This window comes from Grus americana, chromosome 1, assembly GCF_028858705.1.
Source record: "Grus americana isolate bGruAme1 chromosome 1, bGruAme1.mat, whole genome shotgun sequence".
Taxonomy (NCBI): domain Eukaryota; kingdom Metazoa; phylum Chordata; class Aves; order Gruiformes; family Gruidae; genus Grus; species Grus americana.
In genome coordinates, this window is record NC_072852.1 from 135,919,494 (window position 1) to 135,943,638 (window position 24,145).

Below are 24,145 nucleotides of genomic sequence, written 5' to 3' on the forward strand. Positions count from 1 at the left end.
AATTGCCCTGCAGAAATAAAAGTAACCACAATATCTTGAGGGTGTTTATCTACAGCAGAAGATACGTGCTCCTTAATCCGTTAAGTAAACAAGATGCAAGAGAGACAGAGAAAGCCATTCAGACTCTGATTCCTGTTTTTCACAATGAAACTTGTGTGCTCGAGCTCGCTTGGTGAGTACTAAAAATAGCTCAGCAAAAAGGGCTTTCCTTGAGCACTTCCATTATTCACATGATGCGGCACCTTACATAACGCAAAGCGTGCACGTCATCCCACCGAGTGCGGTGGACACGGATGCTAGCGGGCAAAAATTTCCACTGGGGACAGTACCAAGTGTTTTAAAGGCAAAGTCAGGCTGAAGACGCTGGTTTTTTTCAATGGGCAAGTCTAGAAAATCTTAGAAAATGGTTTGTGAGGTCTGACAGAGGGATTTCAATATTATTAAAACAGCAGCGTTGGCCTTTGCAAGTCAGTGTTACTAAATGTGTACCTCTTCTCCTTTTTAAAGATGGAAATACTGTATTATCTTAACAGTCGCAGTGACTTTGTTTGGGCACTTGGGGTACCCGGCAGCTCCATCCGGAAACCAGCAGTTCTCTGAAGCACTCGACCAGGTCCTACCATCTTTGCTTAGTGGAGTTATCCTTTGCTGCTGTAATCACTTAGTCTCAGTCCCAGCTCTCTGTGCCTCCCTCTGCTAATCTGCATGCATGTGAACCCCCTTGGCTGCAGCATTGTTATTTGTATTGCTCTGTGTTCCCTGCACATGGGATTAAAGTCTGTCACAGCCTCCAGCTGCACAGTTTTTCGTTTGAGCTACAAAGTACTGCTTTTAACACTAACAGTCCCAAACTTAACCTCTATTCTTGGTCATAATAGCAGACATCACACGTATAATTTAGGAAGTCATCTCTGAGATGATGGTATGAATACTAGTGTACTGTGACTCATTTTGACTACTGATCATATAACATAATAATTGCTGTTTTCAAAAAGGGATGATTGAACCTATGTAAACAGACTTGTTCTGCTTCCCTGGAAACCCATCATTTTGAAAAATAAGCAAATCTTGTTTGATTATTGCAAATCATACGGTAAAAAGAAGTTATTTTCTTTCAGGTGATCTGGCACCATGAAAATTTATATCTTCATATAATGAAACTATACTACATCCTCAGTACCATCAAACTCACGGCTTCTGCAGCTTGTACTCCCTCTATGAAAAAGTAGTATCATGTTTTACAATAAATAGGCAACCATTTCTCTCAGCAGTGAAGTATTGCTACTGATGGGTGTATTTCACTGTAAGCAGGAAGACTACACGAATCTTTAGGACAAGCATTGAAAGCGTCCTCCAACAGAAACTGCATGGGGAAGGCAGACAGGTTGAAGCACTGATTGCCTGAGGATACAGGGATTTATTCTGTGTGGAAGATGGCAACAGGTCCTGATAGTGCAATCTTTTCTAATGCAATGTCAGGTCAATGGTTCAGCTGTAAATACAATTTCTGGACCATCAACAGTATAACTCAGATTTTCCTAGAGAAACATTAACCAGTATGATCTTTGGCTTAAGAGATCTGATGGTCTCTTAAGGTGTCTGGTGCTTTCATGCAATGCTCTGAGGGTTGTAGCACTAAGAAGCGCAAGACCCAGCAGAAGCAATAATGAAAGCAGTGACAGAGATACAGGCTTACAAAACTGACAACAGTATTTTTCTTGTTTTGTAGATCTATCTGCTAAATCCAGGAGTCTTGCTCAGGCTTGATTTAATACCTATTTTTTCTCTCCCTGGATTAGCACTGAATGATGTAGTATAAATATTCAATCACCTCTCTTTTACACTCTCTCCTCTTGACTATGACTTTTAGATTTGCATTCACCATAAACCCTTGGTTCAGTGAACAATACCTCAGCAAGTCAAGCTCCCTGCTTGTGAGGCTTCTAGTGGCACCACAGGCTATGTTCCTATGTTCTCCTCTGCACATAAATGTCCTTCTCTTGAGCAGAAAAGTACCGACCTGCAGCTATGGTAACATTGCCCCAGAAACCTCTGTCTTGGTATGTCTCCTCTGTCCACCTCTCAAGAGCACATCACTTCTGTGGTGGGAGTTCTCCAGGGGAAATCGATGTCGCTGCAGCCCCAGCTCTTAGGGCTCTGCAGCACAAGTACTGCAGTGACATGGCCCTTCTGTGTACTGCCCTGGCCATATATGCAATACACAGTATTCAAATGTAGAAGGGAGGTTTCTGCAAGCTCTCCTTAAAGAGAAGATAACAGGTCCTGAGATGAACCTTAGCTGGACTACTAGCACTTTGTGACAAGACATGCAATATTGAGTACTTACTTGGACTGGTTTTGTAGTAGTATGGCATCAGCTTTCCAGTGGCAGCATAGTAATATTGGTCATATCTTCTAGAGAGACCCTGATTTTTTTCTTTTTATGTTCAGTTTTATATATGTGTAAATATGATTACTTCTACAATAGAAAGTGTCCAGAAATGAAGGCTCTCTTCTACAGCTTGATATCATAGCTCTGAAAGTGAACAATTTATTGCATTGCAAACCCTCTATCCTAATTTTGTTGTATAACATGAACTGTGGTTTTTGTTTTGATTTTGAAAGCTACTAATTCCCTTTACAGTGTACAAAATCCACTGAAATCATCTGCATCTTATAATCACATAACTTTACAGAGCTTGATCAAAGTCAGAGGCCCATTACAGCTCAAAAGCTGCTCAGGCAATGTTTTTGTTCTGGGAAGTCAGGTCCTGAAAGATTTAAATCCTGGTGCCATTTTATTTAAATGAATACATTTCATTTCTCAGCCACCAGTACCAAGCAGTGAGCTGCACACTAAGCTCATTTCTCTCTCCATCACTGATTTTATTACCTCCACAACTCACCCATAATCTGGATCTATCAGCTGCTATCATATTGCTTCTGATCTGCTACATGTTACATTGTGTAAAAGATTTCAGCCCCATGGCTCTTCTTCAAGCAAATAAAAAGCCCCAATGAAATACATTTTTTCATTCATAGCTATTCATGCTCCACTAAGCAGGGCTCAGGACATCACGAGGAGGAACACTGCAGGTTGACCATACCAATAAAAATGCATTTCACTATACATACCAGATTTTGCTGGAATGCACTCAGCCGCAAGATGACACAATGCGGGATTTACTGCCTCAAGTAATTTCCTATGCTCCTGTCCCCCCATTCAGCCTATATTTATAGAGGACCAGGCTACCGAATATACATGCACTTTCCTTGGGAGGTTTGGAACAGGGGTGGCACAAGCCAACCATGGAAAAAAGCAGGCATAAGGATGGGCCACAAGAATATACAACATGAAACTGCTGTTCATGCTGGGGACAGTACTGTGTATTTTGTGGGAACATTTAGCAAAGAGAATACAAGAGACTACTAGTGATGCCATCAAAATCATCCATTTTGCTGATTTATGACATCATAGCACATACTAAAACTCTCTCTTGCTTTCTCTTTCTCACTACAGTTTTACCCTCAAACTTGAATTGCCGATCTGATTCACTGTCCCGTAAGCTGATGACTCTTTGTTCCGCAAGCCATTCATGCGCCGCATGGACTCGACGCTTTCATTCCCAACAGTCATAGTCTGTGCCTGTCCCCAGAGTGTCAGCATAGATAGCAGCAGCAAGAATGAGAATAGCACAGTGGTAACACGACGACACACATACACAACACGCAAAGAGAAGAATGGCTCAGTTAGAGAAGACCATCATGCAAAACAACATGTAGCACTTTCAAGGCAAAATAGATTGAGAAAATCATGAGAGACAAACTCAAGAGAAGCGGAAAACACCTCCTAAAGAGATGGCCTTAGTAACATTATTCCCTGTTTTCAAACTCATGCAACTAGAATCATAGGAAAAGTGAAAGCAAGCCTGTGCAAATGGATAGGTGTCTCTTACTCCAGCAGAATATTTCCTTGTATATAGTTAAGGCATTGCCCATTTTGCAAAGAATCCATGTAATGACTGGCTTTGGATAAACACAGGTCTTCTGGTGATTTGGCTTTAAATAACTCTTTTTATGGTCACCAGATGAATCATTCCCACAGCAGACCAATGACCAAATGGACCAAAACATCATAATTTTTGAGTGATGCCACTGGATACTGTTACTTACCAATGGTGGCTTCTTGCCTACTTGTTAATCTCTAAAGAAGACATCCTACCCAAACCTGAAATTACAGACCCCATACAGCAGCTTCTGCTGCTGCCATGCTGGTTTTGGAAACAAAGGCTTCCAGTAACAGTGCCTCTGGCATGTGTGCCTGCAGATGGGAAAGCATTTCTGCTCTCTCCTGTAATCTAATTTTAACAGGAATCTCAATTCACCTGGCAATAATATTAAACCAGTGAACAGCACTGGATTGCTTCCCAGAGCATCCATCAAATACTACATTAGCTACAGAACATTTATTAGACAGACCTGTCAAAACACAAATGCCCTGTGCCATTGTTGTCATCCCTCTTGTAAAGGAAACCATTATTTGTGGCTTGAAGCACTCACACTGCTCAAGCAAATATTTACTTCATGTAGGAAATGCATATATACAGCGTAAACCTAAATGTTTCTAAGGATACTGAAAACCAGTGACACAGAGGAAGGATGAAGCCTTTATAATTGTGAGAATGATCATAACTGAACTAAAATTCAATTTAATGTCTATTCTTGTCTTTCCATTTACCAAAGAAAAAACCAGAAAAGATGGACAGACTTCCTAAAAATATTTCTAGACTGACATCTAGGTTAAAAACAAGCCTCTCTACATTTCAGTCTCTGGTATAAAATTATGTTACAACAATACTCACAAACAGGTCCTTTGCTAAAAATTTGAAGTTAGCATCAGTAAAAAACTGTGAAATAGTAGAATGTAGAGAGGAAATTGTCCTAATCCTTCTCTTTTTTAAAGTGGCCATGCTTACTGGTTTCAGCTGGGAGAGACACCAGTGATCAGTGGTTTAGCAGTGAGTGCAGAGCTGCCGATCACTGCAACGGGCTACCCTAAGGAACCTCCATTTTATCATGACTAGCTAAGGTGGCACTAGAAAATACAGGTCTCAAGCGTATGCTAATGTCAGCATGTCTGGATGATGGCAAGGAAATAATATTGGTACTCTGTGTCATTGCTTCCAACTGTTCCATACCTGCTGGTGGGTGCCACATAGTAGCACAATATTTGTAAAGCTCAGCAGTTGCAAGAAAAGAATAAAATTATTGGAATCAGTGACCAATCAACTGACATTTATCGATAACATCATAAACTGCAAATAAACCCTGTGGCCAGCTGGGTTTTCAGCTCCTTATCAAGCAGCAAATCTCTCAAAAGGAAACTTCAGAGTGAGACTCTCCTGCAAGGGCAAGAACTGAGATGAGAAATTAACTGCACATCGGCGTGCCGTCAGGGCAGACTCAGTCACCCCAAGTAATGAGCAGCTGTACCTTGTTTTGTCGTCTTTGCCTTCTTCGAAGCCTCAGAAACTCCTTGTGCTGCCGTGAAACAAAGTTGACTGCTGCATATTCCAGTAATGCAGCGAAGACAAAGAGAAGGCACACGGCCATCCAGATGTCGATAGCTTTTACATAGGAGACCTAGAAAGAAATAGGACACAGCATGTCGTATTTCAAACTTCTTCATAAGGTGAAGATATTGATGTGAAAAAATAAACACATTTCTGCACGGCATGAGTTCCAGTTGTTCAGTGAGGTGGGTTTTTTCTGGTTTTCTGTTTTGGGGTTTTTTTTAGTTTATTGGCTTATACCAAATAGATAACCCAACTATTAACGGAAATGCATGTTCACAGAAAATACACAAATTATGAGCTACTACCTTTAGGAAAAGAATCAGGATTAGTCTAACAAAATACAAGTGGTCTTATAGTCACAATCACAGCTTATCAGAAATAATACAAATACAGGGTATGAGATAATATTGAAAAACAACTCTAGAAAGTTTATAGTTATCATCTTTTTAATCTTTTATGAACCAATTACCATATTGATTAATTAGCTATGTTTACCCAAAGTAAACTCAGGGTACTGTATTGTATTAGTTGATATGACTTTATTAATAGATGTGTTATTACATATTCGATCCTAGTTGCTTGACCTTTAACCAACAACTCTGTAAGAAAAATAAATCTTCAGAGATACTATCTATCTACTACAAATACCCAAATACCAGATGCCTTTGTTCCAGCAAAAGTCTATTCTGAGTTGAATTGACCGGTCCACAATAAAATCAGATAGATTACAGCACTGCAATGTCACAAGATTTTTATTATATTACCCACACTGGGCCAAACAGTAGCCAGTTAATGAGCTACACACTATGCATATCAAAGGTACGTTGCCCTCTATAGCTGCATTTGGTCTCTGCCTTTCTTTGTAGTCTTGCAGTTTTTAAGCAGAGATCTTATGATTAGGCAACAGCAGGTTCTTTTGTTTATCAGGTATTACATCCAGGGTGGAATTAAAATCATCTGACTTTTAATGTCTACAACGTACATGTAAGCTAGTTGCCTAAACTACTTTGATATAAATAAATAAGGAATGAAGAACAGGCATTTCTAGGATGCAATGCATCTGAACTGTTTTAGATGTCTTCTCTAGGATGAAATGAATAACACTCAAATAGTGCTTCTTCATCTTCATGTCTGTAAAGAGGAACTTAGAACCATTGTCTAAGCACAGACACATGAGGCTTTACTCAGTTGTCTAAATAAAAGCATCACATACTGACACATTGGGTACCTAGCCTCCATTTGCTAATCCATCAGAGCACAAATCTCCAGTATCGTGCTAAACAGTCCTCTGGAGATGTCTCAGATACGCAAGGTTATCTCAAATGGCACCACCATACAACTGAATCAAGATAAGCAAAATGGATCATATCCAACCCCTGAAAAATTATAATCAAAGTTATTTATCATCTGAATAATACCCTGCAGGCCAAACATTTCAATGCAGTCAAAACATACAGTGGTCTGAGAAGAGAGCAGAAAAGGATGTGTTGTGCATCTAACACTCTAATGTTTACGAGACCCAGTCACCACCTTGGAAAACTCCATCTCTACCCTTTGCACACACTATACAAAATGATCTTGTTCTTATGGTCGTGGTTACCATGTCATGATGAAGGGGAAGCACATCTATTTCAGTAGATCTTCTCCTATTTACCATGTTCTTGAGTAGCATCACGTCTCAAAGTCTGTAGAGCATTTTTTGTTAACATCAAACAGAATATACTGCACTATGTGCTCCAGCAAGCAATATTAGCAGAGGAACTGGCATTTAAAGCATGGTAGAAAGGATACAGAGGTCCATCCTGCAGATCCTGAACACTGGGCAGGACATTTTAGAGGAGCCAAGTGCTGTTATTCAGCCTGCATCACGGGAACATACATTTCAGTATCTGAGGCTATAGTGCAGCTCCGCACTGCAATGCCCACAACACAACATGCATAGGCTGAGATGGAAGAGGAGGATTTCGCAGGATAAGGTGACACTATGAGTCTGTGCCTTTCAATTAGATACACAGCAGGTATGCATTTCTCTCTCCCACACACACAAAAAAATCTTACAAGTTACATCTTTACTGGGCAGCTGTGAAACCCAGTGAAAACTCGACAATGTCCCAGACACTCTGTGCCACAGGCTGAGGCGCAGTAGGAATCAAGTCACTGTAATTTCTGTAAAATGTGGCTGAGTTGAGATTGTTTGTTACCTTCCTTGAAGGGACAGCTTGTTTTCCTTTAGAAATGCCCTTAGGAGATGTATTAGACATGCATAAACAGCTGGACTGTGCTTCCAGAGACAGCACAATGCAGGGAGCTGAAGCCACAAGAATCAGCATTTCTGACTGTGCAAATCCTGTCCTAGTGGGCTTAAAGCAGGGAGGGCAAAATAATAAAGGAAGCCCTGAGTTATCCTTCCTGCCACTTGCACAGTTCTGCCATAAATGGCATCCACACAACTGCTGAGCCAGCTGGATTATTTTAACTTCAGCCTGCTGGGCTGGAATCAGAGGATCACGATATACTTGGCAGGTACATAGCTTGTTTTATTGTTTAGCCATTGCCATACCATGGCACAGCTTTAAATAAGAAAACAGAAAGTAATTGCTTCCAACAATACATTAAAAATAAATGCAAAAGTCCTGCAATGAGTGAAAGCTGACCCTTTGGTTTTCAAATCACTTTATGTTATTTTACCTATGTATCTCCACTATGTACAGAATTATGCTGTTAAAAACTTAAAAGTCCATGCAATTTTCTGAAGCCAGACTTTTTTCTTGCCACCCCTATACATGGAAGATGATGTGGATCTATTATACTAAGCCTAGGAGGGCTTCACCTGGTACACGCTTCCAAAGAAGTCCTAAAGTAAGTGCCCAGATTTTAGACCAGCACTTTGGTATCTAAAGGATGCAATGCACAGTTTCAGTGGATTTTAGAGTCTCTGTCTGCTTTATCTTACTTTAACCTGTCTCTTTCTTCAAGTAGGAAATAGTCACATCTACCAGATCATAGACTGAAGTGGACCTGTCTCTACGAGCCCTGCTGAAGCTGTTCCACTTTGTACGAAAATACTTAAAAATACATTGGCTTGGGGACTGGGAACAGAGTGTCCCCTTCCTAGATGCAAATCTTCAGCAGTGGAATACGAAGTCATTCTCTGTCTCTGTGTCCCAAACACATGCAGGGACTGAGAAGGCCCTACCACAGAGTATTTCATGGTGCTTGAACCATTTCCTTAGTGAGACGAGCACAGAAAGGATGTGAATTTGATCTGCACATTCCAGGTGAGTGCCATAACCACTTGCCTACCAGATGCTGTAACTTCTTACTGCGATGTCTCACGAGTCAATGAAATGCCTTTTTCTAGAAGCTCCTCACCCATTTCCCACTTATCTCCACAGGAAACTCTGCACTCGACAGACTGTAGTGTGCATCTCCATTCTTAGGTGCTTATTTCTCCTTTGCACTGTACAAAGAACCTTTCACATCTAATATTCAGTTTAAAATATTGCCGAGTGACACGCTCATAGGAGCTGCGGTCTGCAAAATCTACTTTGTGATATTGTAGGCATATCCATTGCTTTGGGAGGTTCTTCCACCAACATAAAAAACCGGTGTTACCACCTTTTTTTTTTACCCCAGATCATAGTATAGCATGAAAACTCATATGTTTGCTCAACTAAAAGGAATACATCACCTGCTTTGGTAAGGACTCATCAAACAATACTGTATATCAAGCTTCCTTAACGACCATGTCCATGCTCTATACTCCATCGTCACTACTGTGTACATGTAGGACAGGATAGACCCTGATTTTTTGGAGAAAGTTTCATCTCACCTAACTTAAAACATGTTACGTGCATGTATTTAAAAAAAAAAAAAATTAATGGTAAGAAATAAGCATTTTCAGGACAAAATGCATCTAAGTGGAACATAATTATCTACACTATACTCAAACAAACTGTATGCTAAAAATACTGGTATCTCATTTTTGATCAAGACTGAAGTTTTGGATGACTATTTCAGGGAGAAGCGTCTGTAGATAGGCCTGCATTGGTTAGAAACAGCCTGTGAATCACGTTTATTAGTTAGTGTCTTGATATAATCCTAAACAGAATAGAGCAGAATAAAACAAGTTACCCACACGAGCCTATGTGATAGAGACCGTTACCTGAGCATTTGCCAACTTTCCTATAATTTCACTTGCAGGACAGAATGCAAGTTGTGCAGTAACACTACAAATTCATTATCAAGCTACCAAGTATAAAAGGAAAAAGTAGTAGTGACTGATGTTTTTTCAAAGGTAGACCTTGTAAAACTTTCTCTGAAAAGCCTGTAACCCCAACGGCACACTGCCTCCATTTACTTTGCAGTACTTTTAGAAGTGGATGTTTGCAACCTCTGCCTTGTTCAGCGTTATCATGTTGAGAAAGCACAATAAGATTTTATTGCCCTTTTTTTTCTTTAAATAGCTGCTCCACTTTTTCCTGCATGTTGCAGAGCTTCCTCTCTAATGTTGCTTGGGGGAAGGGGATTTAATGGCTCCCACCAATAAAACCGTAAATTATATCAATTATTCAGATGCTATGTAAATGTTTTAGGGCCAGCTAATGAGGGAAATTTTTCAGAGTGAGAGCTGCCTGCACCCAGAGCCAAGTATGATAAGACTGAGCACAGTAAATATGACAAAGCACCTCCTTTCCCTTTATAATTTTCCTCACTGGATGGGGCTTTGGGCAACGTGGTCTAGTGGAGGGTGCCCCTGCCCATGGCCGGGGCGTTGGAACTTGATGATCTTTGAGGCCCATTCCAACCCAACCCACTCTATGATTCTATAATTTGTTATTTGGCCATGTCCATTATGTATATAAAAGACCAGTTTATACAGAACTCTGTATAGCATCAATGACCACAGTGAAGTTCCTGGAAGTGAAAGTCCAAGGAGGATTACACTGTTCATGAAGGCCTTGCAAAGATTAAATCTTCCACTTTTCCATCTCTTTTTTTATTTTAGCACTGTGACTCTCTCACAGTTTCTGGGTACCTTTTGGCATATCGCCATGTGTCACCACCAGAACGAAGCATGCTTTTGTGGAGAGAAGCCGGGGGAAAACATGGTCATGGGTCCTGCAGTTGAGCAGCTGTTATTTGTTGCCATTTGTGAATCAACCCAAATGTGAGCTCTATTTCTGCTACAGCACCAGCCTCATGAGACTCCAGACAACTGCGTTATCTCTGATTCAGTTGAACTGGTGTAAAATGGAAATAAAGACACATCCATTCTCTCCCAGAGTTCTGCATTTTGAAAATAACTTCAATATGCAGTGCAACGTGCTCAGCCTGTGTTAAAACCATATATTCCCTTATTGTGGAGGATAGGATCTCATGAAAAAATATCTTTGACTTGTGATATGAAGCCCCTAACCTCTGCTTTTGCACACCACCACATTCTAGGCAAGATTTTTTTAAAGAAGAAAATTTTCAGCTACTGGGAAATTATACAATTTGAAATTAATTTCTCCTATGCATTAAAATAATCTATTGGGGGAAAAAGTTTCAGAGAATTTTTCAGATTGGAAATAAGACAAAGTAACATTTTAAATCAAAACAGAAATGAAAGTTATATAGAAGTGCCTTCCAGTACAAGGCATTGATGTTGCATTAAATTGTCCTTTATTTTTTTAAACCAAAACACTTACAGGAAATTCCGTTATCATAAAACTTACTGCTTGCTTTTTTTTTTTTTTTCAAATCTTGAATTCATAAAGAAATTGATAGCTCTTTCCTGCATAGCAGCTTTATATAGCTGAATCTGAAAGTACCAGTCCTAGTTTCATCACAATTTCCAGGCAGAGACGTTTCTGAATGAAGAACAAGCTGTCAGCTGCTATTACAAGGAAAGTATTTTCTTTTTGTCTCACTCTTACTCTGGATCTTTCTTTTCACCTGAGTGTTTCACTCCCATGAAATATCATCCTTCTACAACAAATTCATATCAGAAAATGCAAATTACTTTCCCAGCCCTAAACCCTCAGTCATTCTATACTATTCTGTTGTTGCAACACTTTCCAGTTAATTATCCCTCACACCACGCAATTTTAAAGGGTCATAGTCACTGTGTAAAACCTTGAGAGGTCAGGTCAACCAGACTTTTTAACTTAGTGGACAGTATGGCATAAAACAGTGTTTTAGATTCCACCAAGTTTAAAATTAATGGGATTGATCGCCTGATGAGGAAATCTTCACGAAGTGTTCAGGAGAGGGCAAGTAAAGCAACCATCCATCACAGATGGCTTTGGGCTTTCTCAAAGGGGGCTGCTTCTGCAGGGGAGGGAATGAGAATGAAAGCTTTCATCTTCCAGACTGTGGTAAATGTCCGTACTCTCTGCATAATGTACTTTGCAATGAAAAAGGTTAAGCTATCAGAACTAATATTCTGTTACTGGAAAATAAATGCTCAGAGTATGGGGCAGATTTTGACAGGAGATGGCTCATGGTGAATGAGTCCTGTGGAAGATGGAGGTGTCCTTCATCAGCTCACTTACTGCATTGCTAGCTGGCTCGTGAAGACAACCAGTGTGCCTGGTGACCTTCTTTCCTTCTGAGGTGAAATGGGGTTAAAATCAAGTCCCAAATGTCCCACTCGGGAACCAAGCTACTACCCTCGGAGTAACATGTCTGTTCTGAGATGATTCTGTGATGATCTTACTGATTTGGTTTGTTGGATGAATGAAAAAATGATGATATTTGATGAATGCGAAATACATTTTTTCCAGTTATTTTAATAAAAGAAGTCTATTTTTTAATTGACCAAAATATTTTGTTCAACTCTTTTTTTTTTCCAGAAACATCTACTTCATCTTCCATTTTTAAATGAAATGGGGGCAATTTTCAAAACAAAACAAGAAACGAGCAAGAAATGTTGAATTTAAAAATGCTGAAACAAACTCTCACACCCTCCCACCATTATTCAGACTGCATCTGAAAGTATCCACCTCGCTCAGCAGGGACTCACAAGTTATTCCAGTCACCCAAAATTGCCTTGTTCAGTGAATAAACTATTCATCCAAAATTTTTTGCTCTATTTCTATCACTGGTTCTGCCAAGTCATGAGATGCTAAACCTGCCACCCACTGCTGATGTAGAACTAAATGCTGACTACACTCAAGCCAGGAAAAGTATGGAAACCATTTATGGTTTGTTTTTCCTTCAAAGATGAAGGGAAATTTTCTTCAAGTCTTTGAAGATGATCAGGGAGTTATGGTATTTACAAAGATGCTCAGAGAGAGGCCCCTGGAGCAAGATGCTCCCCACCTTCAGAGGGGGGCTGGCCCCCAAGAAACTGCTGGTATTATCCAACACTGTGAACCTCTGCAACACATGGCTAAAACCTGATTCAGATGATGCAGGACTGTGTTATAGGACCTCCTGCAGGACATGGTGAAGCGAAGACAGAACAGTGCCTGCACAACGGACACTGGCATTTCTTTAAACTATGCAACTATATTCTACATGACACATTACAAAAAAAAGTAAACTTGTGTTCCAGGTAAAGGAAAGCCATCCTAGAGAAGCAAAGAAATATTTCTTTTTAGCATGGGCTGTCCCTATTCATACTTTATGATCTTTCTTCTCAAACAGCATATTTCCACCTTTGAAAAATGTATTCCCACAAATACGGAATCGGTTATCAGATTGGTGAAGCCAAGACTGTTTCTTTCCCCTTCCCAAGGGCATATGAAGTCTTGGCATGTTCGTTATGTGCCATTTTGTGCAATTGTATGGTGTAGTTGCCTTGTATTTCCCATTCCTGACAATTCATTCTTTCTGTACAGGAAATTTAGACAGTATGTACCATTTCCACTTCAAAAGCCCTTGACTTCCTTGAAAATAAAGTGACTATTTTTCAGACATAAAGAAAAAAAAATCTGAGCAATAGCTTAAGGCAGTTTTTCTAACCAAGCAGGTTACGGCTGAGAAAACAAAGGCTTGTGCTTTGGACAGATAATGGTGTTGGTTCTCAGCTTGGGAGCAAAGTGGTTGTTTTTATTATGCATTGATAATGCAGGGACGGGCGGACCTCTGCTACTGGGAATGAAGTGACACTAATTGAAATCGTAACCAGGGTCAAAAGCCCACTTTTGCAAACAGGTAGTCAACTGTGTGTTGTATCCCTTTACAGTAAGACAACAATAAAGTGGAAATGTCTCTTATATCTAGGCTAGGAGTTCAGGTCTAGCTCAGGCCACTACAGAAATACTTAACAAGATGGTAAAAAAAGGGAAATGCTGAATTATTTGGAAACAGGAGGTTCTGGTGACCCTGCCCAAGAACTGTGTTGAGTTCATGCCCTGTAAACAAGGGCAGAGTGGAATTAGGAATGAGCAGATCCGCATCAGGGTATGCAAAGTTTGGGCACACAGATGGACCAAATAATAAAGGGGCTAGTTATTTCTGTCTGATTGTCTCTTTTTAGCCCCCTACAGAAACAGATTTTGGGGAGAATCAAAACTATGAAAAAAAGAGAGGGCAAAAAATGCAAATTTGTCTGTTCATCATTAATTAGGACTTTGGCATCCACTAGGGCACTGCTGGCTTTTACTCATTGCCCTGATCCTGAAAAAATCACTCAGCAAGAACAGGTCAGAGAACACGACCACTCCCACCAGCTCGCCCATGTCCTCAACACTATATGGAAATAGGAAACTGTGGTTCTGTCACTCAAGCCTGGCTGTATCTCTCTGCCCTCTTGGTAAAAAGCCTGGCTTAACTGGCCAACAGAAACACGCTTTGCTGCAGTGTTGCAGATCAAGAGGCAGCAAACCCCACCCCGACCCAATATCATAGCCGGAGGTGGTATGGTTTTGTCAGATCTCAGACAAGCCAGTAAGATCCCCAGTTTGTGCTTGAGCTGTCTCAGAGAGAGACCTGCAACACCAAGCATCAGCTTCTCGCCACTGATATTCTGCAACTCTCTGCTCCTTATTTTGGTCTCACTTTCTGTTTTGTCTTCCGTCTTCAAGAAATTGGTCTTGCATAAGAGCTCACAACCATTTGACTAAGTCTTTTTCTTTTTTCCTTCAAAACCAACCAGACTTCTGATAAACTTTCTACAGCCAAAGGGAAAAACAATCCTCCTACCCCCACAAAAAAACAGAACTCCCTGTGCACATAGACTCCCCACAGGTTACTGCAGCATCTCAGCACCCCACCAATTAATCCTTTGGGTTTGGCTTGTGAATAAAGAAAAGCAGAAAAGCAAGCTCATGTTGGCAGAAATAAAATAAATAATACCAATATTTGTGACATTTCTTGTGTATGGACCAAAGAAAGTAATCAACAGATTGGTGGAACCATGGTGATCAGTTTATGAAGGTGACAAATAAAGATTGATATCCCTGCTACCAGGAAGCAGCTTCTTATTGTTAAGTAATTGAAAGACATTTATCACACAGAAACATCCCCATATCCAGCTGAGATCAGTGCAAATTGAGAATTACATGTAGCTGCGTTAAGACACGAGCAAATACGCATACAGGCAGCCTTTGTAGCTAGACGGCCATGTCAGTCTCGGTTCTCATTTACAATAGAAGTTTCTGGCTCTTCCTACCTTGTGAAATCAACAGGTAATATTTCTTTAAAGTCATTAAATGCCCACTTGACTACTTGGATTCTAAGTGGTAAATGCTTCAGTGGATGAGAGCTTAGATAAAAACAGTCACCAAGGAGAAAAAACTGAGGAAGATTAAATAGGAGCCACAAAACCATGATTGCATGATGGCTAACAAGAATTGCTGGCAGGATTTTGAAACAATGTCATTAAATTCACAAACAGAGTAAAATGCTGATACTTACCAAAGGAGCATTTATATTTAAGATTCAGTTGAAATAAGAAGCCAATGTGGTATGTATCTGAGTACAGCCAGAGTGCATGCTTCTAAAATGCCAAATTTTCCACTGTGATTATGGTTTTCTGAAATGTTCTTTTGTTTGTTTGGTTTTTTTTTTTTCAAACAGAGCATTAACTCAGGTTCAGAAAACCCTTTCTATTTCCTCTGTAGATCCAAAATGCCTCAGCCACCTCAGGTGAAAAGTAACCTTCATTCAGCTGAGCCACAGCCATGCCAGATGCAGTTATTACCTCTGCCACCTGGTTAGGAAGAATTACACCAAATTGCATTATGCTTTGACCTTTGAAGAGTTAACTGACTCAGTGCATGACTGTTATCAAATAACAAGTCAGGATTTTATTTTTGTAGCAATAGGAAAAATCTCCTCCTTTCATGTAAAACAGGTAAGAAGCACAGAACTGGCAGATGGCAGTGTAGCTACCATGATCAATACCAAGAACATTTGGACCTATACGTACAATTTTAGGTTTTATTTTTCCATTGGATAGCATGAAAATTGTGTTAAAGCTCAGGTGACTGCAGAACATTCTACAACATCCTCTCTGTGCTGTATTTCCTATTGTAGTCACAACTAAGTGAACCATTAAAAGTGATCCAATTCACTGAACCAAACAACAAAAACCTAAAATTAGAAGAAGGATGCCTAGGGCAATATGCCTTTTTTCTTTTACTCTTGGTCTCTGCTGTTTGTGAATAGAGAGTTGATTTTCTAATTCTTCCCTAAGATTATACTCCTGAATTATGGATTTCTTAGGATTTTCAGCAACATAATTTGGTGGGAAAAGGTATTTGTTTATTTTTATGACTGCCAGTCTCTGTAGGTTAGGGATGGGTAAATTAAATTAATCCTTTGGTCAGAGAAAACTGCCTTACCAATACTAAACATAACAGACTAAAACAACTGAGAATGGGATGGTTCATTACATTACTCTATCTCCATATGCTTCTTTCTTGACTTTTACTTGATCAGTTACTTACTATTCCTGAGCCACTTATTCTTAATTTTCTTCTGGCTCTGTATTCTGAATTGCTGCTTTCATCTGATTAAACTGAAAGGGAAAAAAAATGCTTTATTTGTGGATAATTTAAGCAATATGTAACTAACAATAATGGTGCAACAAACAGATCCATATACGCAGTCCCTCAAATTATTCTCTTTTGTATTTTGGGGAAAAAAAAAAAAAGGAGATTTTAAAATGAAAAATAAAAATGTCCCTTAAAAAAGATCCCAAAGCTGACATCAAAGAAAACATAGGTTCAGGAGGGATAACATGGTCCAATTCCAATTGTGAGTGAGTCATATTTCATGTACAGTAAAGCACTTAAGGAAATGCAGAATTGAAAGAGGATGTATAATGGGAATAATAGAATATGGCAAAGGTGAAAATGTACGTAGAAAGAAATTGATGGTCTGAATATTAATAAGCAGAAAGAAAGAAAATGAGATAAAGAAGGCAAGTTAAAGGAAAGAAAATGGAATTCAAATAAAGGCAAGTGAACAGCAGAATTTAGGAAGATTCATACAAAGATTTTTTTTTATTTTTCTTTTTTTTAAATTTAACCAGATCAGTTTCCCTATTCTAAAGGGATGAGAGCTGCCACACTAATGTAAATGTACCTATTTCACACCCAAATTAGCTCAAGCCCTTAGGTTCAGGACCTGGAATCAATGCTGTGTTTGGTGAAACACAGGTTGCATGCCTAGAGTGGTTTTTTTGTGGAAGGTCGCCTTGCTCAGTATGGTGCAGAAAGCCGAGTGCTTCTTCCTTTCCCATGGACTTCTCCGACCAAGGAGCCACCTGACCCACTCTGTAGGTCCCACTAACCAGCTCCAGAGCATCAACCTGCACCACCTCTTTGGAAGAAAAAGGCTGGAACTGAGGGCTCATATTGCACCAGCTTTTGTGATAGAGGCAGACCCACACAGCAGGTTTGAAGCTACTGGCAAGTACCTCCTTCCCTTTTTTTCCTGTTCACATTCTTTGAAATTTAATTATCCTTCTGTTCTCTTTTCTAAACTCATGTAGTACTTCCTAATCAAGACCTACCTGTCCTTTCCAGCCAGAGATGTCTGACCAATTAACATTTGTTAACTGAATTATGTTTTCGATCCACTTGTGGAAGACCAGCCATGGAACAAAAAAGCAGGAAAAACCAGCACAGGAACATATCATCGTAGGATCCCTTTTGTGTCCATATGGAACTGGCAGGAACACCTGCGAGGACTCATCAGGCTACTTGAGCACAGAAGAGACAGTGTCACCTTTCATGCTCATTTTCTGCTGCAGATTCTGATTATTTGTAATAGCTTACTGATGATCTGCTGGTAACACCGTAACTCAGAATGCAATTCTCTCATCCACAATTCAAGAGGCAAAATAATCTGTTGATTTATAGTAAAAATTGGGCCTCTCAAATTCTGAGACTTTGCTTCCAAGCAGTCTTGTACTAAGGTTTTGTTTGCAGGTATCATGTTTTTCACAGAATTTAATTTTCACCTGAGCTGTAAATCCAAGTACTTTCTGAATCATACTGTAACGTTAAATTGTCTCCAGGACTCTCATACTAAGAGCTTTGTTCAAAACAGTGCCATCACATAGCAAGTCTGAGTGAAGTAATTTTCAGCCACAACAGTTAGGAATCTAGTGCAAATATATAAAAAGCAATAGGTAAGAACATCATTGTTTCTCACTGAAGGATATTTGCGCTGAAGCCTTCTAGCCATGCAGTCTTGTGTTTGGAGAACATCCATATTCCCTGCTCAGCTTAACTTTGAGCCAAAGTACTGGACTTTCATAACAGGACAATCCTTTTCTGAGGGTTATTTGATTGCTTAGCCTAAAGTCCAATGTTTGCTCCTATAAACTGCTCTTTCTTCCTCATCCATTTTCTAATGCCAGAGTGGGTGCATTTGTTCTGTACTATCTGTAGCTGTAGTTAAAGCATCCAGAGACCCTCCAAAGGGTAGGAAATCAGAGCTGCACACGGCTGAGCACTAGCGGTGCCCACAACGCTCCCAGTACCAGTGACTGAAGCAGGCTAGGGTACAGATGGAGAGCTGTATGCAGGCACCTCTCAGAAAGGCTGCTGGTGGCCCTTGAGGTTCAAAGCGCTGCAACACAAGCAAGGGGAAAGGTTTTCAGGTCAGTCTGATGCGACGTGCTCAAGACTTGTTGAAGTCTGTTGCCCCGTAGTAAGCAAAAGCTTTCTGGCTGCTTGCAGGATGACTTTATGATACTGACAGATGAATGTTCACCTTACAAAAAGGCTGGAGAAATCCTGGAGGGAGCTAACAGTTCCGTATCTACTGAGCATATCACTGCTGCTCAGTAAATACTCACAGTGAAGATTGCTCATCTGTGCAGGAAGTTGGGAATAAATCACTTCTGGTTCTCTTACTTCAATTTGAAATTTTATAGGCTCTTGCATATGATGTATTGGGTTATATCCTTCCTGCAAGCATGCATTATAAATGATGGGATAGGTCCCTTTACATTTTGTGTGTGTGTGTTCCTAGTTTGTGACACATGCTGTGTCTGTAAAATAGTGATCAGGGAGGTTGAACCACCTACAAGGAGGTGAGACTGCTGTATCCTTGGGGAACTGCTAATTCTGTTAAAACGGAGAAGGTTCAAAAGACTTAATGATATGGGATCTGGAGAAACTGTACAGGGGAGAAGATAGACACGCCTCAGAGGTGATGGACACAATAATTTCCTAAGACCCAGAGGGGACAAAACTGTGTTTTCTGCCACTCGAAACCATTGGGATGGCTGGAATTGAGGACAGTAGGTAGAAGGAGGTCTGTGTATGAACCTTTGCATTTCTGCTTAGTCTTACCTAGTTGCTTTGAGTTTTCTTTATTAAAAAAAGAAGGAAAAAATCAACTTTTCTTGTTCTATTTATGTGCTGATGAAATGTGGGTAATCTCTAAGTTCAAAAAAGTTTTAATCTGTTGCAGCATCTCATTGTGAGACGAAGATACAGGCGCATCCACCTCAAAGCCCTGGCTGACACAGTGTCTTGACAGAGGCACCATTTTGCAGAACGAAGAGACTCTGTGCCTTTCAACCCACCGCCCAGCCTTTCATGTGTCAGACACAGAGCCAGCGGGCGTTTCCTCTGATACTCCTCTCTGTATTCCCCAGGGCTTCAGAGCAAGAAACAAAAGCCAACTTGTTCACCAAGAGCATAATTTACGGCTGCCCTGCAACGCCCCCGAAAAGGAGCAGCCGCATAGCGCACGGGGATCGTTCCTCTCGCGAGGTCACAGACCCGGGTGCTGCTGTCGCTCCGATGGCGGGGCCGCCTGGCACGGGCGCTGCACCAGCACCAGTTCTCCGGGTCGGGCACACACGTGTCAAAGGCGGGAGAGAAAGGGAACTGCTTTTCTGACTTTCGGGCAATTCTGACCTGCTCAGATGAGTCGTGTAACTTAAAAAGAAGCTGCAAAACTGAGCCAGCCTACGCAAGAGAAGACAACAGCCTATATATAAAAAACAACCTATATAACTTTTCCTCTGACAGTTCCATAAGTAGCTAGGAAAGAACAAATCTTTGAAGTGAGTCACGTTAACTCCCTTCTCTCTCTCTTTTTTTTTTTTCTAACTCTGAATGTTATAAGGAAGTTCTGAAAACACATTGGTCAGAATTATGAATCATAAAGATCGGGGTCAAATTATAACTGTTCCAGGAGATTTTAATTAACTACCTAAGCCAGTAATTCTATTTTCGTAATTGGGAATGAATAGGTATCTTCCTTGAATCATTTTTTAGGTATTTGTCTTACTGGTAAGTCTAGGGTAGTAATAGCTCACCACCAGCTTTCTTTCCAGCACTGCATATTCTTGCAACATCAGTCTGTTCCTGCTACTAACTTAAACACAGGAATGCACGCCTACATCTTTTATATCCACCTGGTTATTACAAGCTCCATTTCCATTATGAGTCAGCAGAATTAGCGCGTAATACACAGTTTTGACTCCTATTAGATCAAAAGAAGAGTCTGCTAGTCCTGTATAGAAGCCCACATTGTGCTGCCCTGTTACCCAGTATTCACATTCAACATTAATATATATATATCTCTTCAAAAGTCCGTAACTCTTAGTAACTCTGACCCCACCAGCAAGTTGCTGAGGAGAGTGACACATGGCTAGAAATACAAAGAGACACGATTCATATTGTATTTAAGAGCTATCTTTATGTCTGCTAAGTTATTAATAGATGTCAGAAATTTCAGTAACACTTGCTCTATCATTATTAATTAGAGCTGTGGGGAAGTACTTGCCTGGCTGGTGAACCCTGTTAAATGTTTCTCACATGATCTGACATTTACTCACTTATTATGTTGCAGATGAAAAAGAAAACAAACAAATAAAAAAAAATCAGAGAACTACTTTGCATGGAACAGTACATGTTAACAGAGAGTAGATTGCATCTAACGAGATGCAAAGACTACAAAAAAGGTCTCGGTATTTTTCTGCCTCTTTCCCCTGAAAGATCTTAATGAAGAGTCTTAAAGAAGCTAAGTCACCTTCTTCTCAAAGAGTATGTGCAATGCAGGGAAATATTACTAGCTCTGTTTTACAAACAGGGAAATCAAGGTGTGCATATGGCAAGTACGTTGTTCAGGGCTACAGGAGGAGCCAGTGGCAGAGCTGTGAACAAAGTCTTAACCTTTTGGCTAGCACATCCATGTTTTAGAGTCCAGATCATCCTTCCCACTTGGCTGTGAGAGGGAGCCACATTGCTGGCTGTTCCACAGAACTACCTAAATCCATGAGAGCTTTCCTGGGGAGACTCTGTATCACTACCACAATACAAATGGCATTTTGCAAAAAAATGCATATTTGTATCACTGTTAGACACATCAGGAGGAGAATGGGAGAGAGACAGGGAAAAAAGGTGCAATAATAGTACCCACTCCTTCTTGACTGTTGCTGTTAACTTGGTTTTGGACATAATAAGAAGCAGTGAAGAGAAATTAAAAGAGATTTGGCTTGTTCACTGTAGGTTATACTAATGGTTAAGTGGCGGGTTTTTTTCCAGCATATGCAGCTGCAAGAGAGATTTTGCTTAAATCGTCAATACAATGTTTATTTTGTAAACATATTTGTCAAGTTTGCAACACTTACTCTGCCTAAAGGGTACCTTGAACCTAATGTTATTCCAGCAGCCATGACTTTGATTGATTGCACATCAGAAAGCTTAAGTGCAGAAAACTCCTACACAAAATCACTTTAAAGCATGGAAATTAAAATTTAAAGGCTTCTTCTTTAACATGCTTTGTGTGCCAGAGCAGCCACAGCCCCAGTCTGAAATGTGGGGGCAGCAAGGAAGAAGGGGGGCGCAGCCATTCAGCCCTACTCCCACAGGACACGTCATGGGCACAAACATTATGTTAAGTGGTGCTAATGTGGGAGGGGAGCGAAGGAAAAGACCCTCTATAGCCTCCATAGCCTCCTGTTTCTAGCAAACCCACATCTGTTTAACATCCCTAGCTGCCAACTAACTGCAGAAGAGCACAGAAAAAGCCGCAAGCAGGACGTGGTTCTCCAACAAACATGCTCGCCATATCCTTTTCATGCGCATCCCATCAAAATCCATCATTGCCATCCAGTTGATATTAATATGCTTTTACCAGAGGAAGGGGTGCACACAGCATCATCAGCCAGAGGCTTCTTATCCTTAGTGAATATCTTCAGAGCTGCCCAGTATGTTCGACAACAGCCTTTCCGCACAGGATGGTCTCCACAGAGGATCTGCTGAGCTCTTGGGGACCTCTTTGCATTCTTATTTGAGGGATGTTATTTTTAGAGTACTCGTCAATATATCTTCAGGAAGGCTGCAAGTCAATGTTCCTGTTGGCACTGGTGTTGCAATGCCGCAGGTGCACTGGCACTGATTTTCCATTGCTACAATAAAACCTCACAGTCTCATTCCTGAGGAAAACGTCCCCCTTTCAAAGGGCAGGCGAGTTCTCATGGCTGAATTAGATCCAATCACCTGTGAAGGCATTTGCTATATCATACTACGTTCTTTCTTTCAGCTCACCTCAATGTTCCTAAGTATTTACTCTTTTCTTTTCCACCCAATGGCTGTACAAAGGAATAACAATTAGCTGGAGGGAAGCATTTAGTTCCTCTTTCCTCTCTGTCCGACATCGCTTTGATCATAAATACATAAAAGATCTGGGTGCTTAAGTCCAAACACTTTGCCCTTGTTCAGCTGCTGCTTAGCTCTGGAGATAATAAGTTCGGTAGGTCCTTCATTGTTTAACTTCAATGTTTTCCGGGCAGCTCAGTTCTGCTCATACCCAGAACATCTCCTTCTATGTGCAGGGCGGTATCTAGCTCCAGCCTGGGTCCAAACATGATTCAGGAGCTACAACGAGAACATACAGGGACTCTGCACAGGAGTTTATTCAGAGTCCACTAAGCACACACTGGCAGCCTCAGGTGCTTTTAAAAATGCCTTGGTGGCTGCAGGAATATTAAAAAAAATAATGCCAGCCTTTCTGTTGGAAGCTTTATGGTAAAGGCACTCACCAAGAAAGAGGAAAATACACCTTAAAAGCCTTCCCAAACCTGAGAGGATATCAGTGCATCTCTTCTACCTCCCACAAAGTCTGCATCAGGCCATGAGCAGGGCTGGGAGGAGGAGAGGCTTTAAAGCTCAAATGGGAGCTGCTCTGCTGCACAGAAAGGAAAGCAAGATTCATTAATTTTGTAGCAAGGGAGAGGAAAAAAAGAGCTGTGCCTTAGATGCCTCTGGTATATTGTCAGTCACTGGCTAGAATGAAGCAGCACCTTATCTGGTTGGTAAGTTATTAGCTCTCTGTCCAATTTGAAATAATGGTGCTACTGCTGTCAGAGGAACAGTCCTCAGCTATGTGAATGATAGGGGGAGGATTCAGCTCACCATCTGAACAGACAGGCATCTCCAGGGTAGACTTCATCCCGTCTGCTTTAGATGTTGATTTGCCATAGGGATGAATCGGCTCTCTGGAAGTATCAATTTCTGTCCACTGATGAGGGAACTAAGATAAAGAATACCTGCTCGCCAAATCGATCCGAAAAGCCAGGTTGGGCATTTGAAGGGAGGAGGAAGGGGAAGCTAGAAATATAAGGGAGAAGAATCCAATGAAATTAACTTGGGGTTCAAATCAGAAACTACAAAGATGTAGGATTTCCTGACTCATTCTGTCCTCTTTCTTGCTGTGAACAGTTTCCTAATTCAAAGAGAAGTCCCCATGTTTTATACTGATTTGTCTGTTTATCTTCAAGGCTTAACAGAGACAAACATGATTAAAAAGCCTTTCAACACTGCCATTTATTTTAAATATTATTGTTTAATCACCAATTTCCCTGTGGTAATTACGCTATGTTTAGGCTTTGGGTTTTTTAATCGGTGTTTTCCTGTGGCTTGGGTGTGATTTCTGCAGAAGCCTTGTAATAACCAAATAACTAGGACAGCCTAATCTAATAATTTGTGCATGCATATGATGTTCAGGGGGATTATTAAAGTTATTTTCTCACCAAAATGTTATCAGCTTAGAAAGCTGAGCTGTTCCAGGCCGATGGCTTTTTATTGCAAAAATGTTTAATACAGCCATATGTACCAGACTGCAGTTGCACATGCTGATGTCATTTATTCCATTGATTT

The 24,145-nt window shown here is 40.5% G+C and overlaps 1 protein-coding gene across 3 annotated transcripts in view; it reads right to left on the minus strand.

The window, feature by feature from the left end:
- GLRA2 (glycine receptor alpha 2) overlaps positions 1-24,145 on the minus strand; it is a 134,258-nt gene that overhangs the window by 27,616 nt on the left and 82,497 nt on the right. For all 3 annotated transcript variants that reach the window (XM_054838929.1, XM_054838940.1, XM_054838950.1), the window contains one exon: positions 5,494-5,643. In XM_054838929.1, the coding sequence (XP_054694904.1) occupies positions 5,494-5,643 (150 nt within the window). The remainder of the gene's footprint in view (positions 1-5,493; positions 5,644-24,145) is intronic.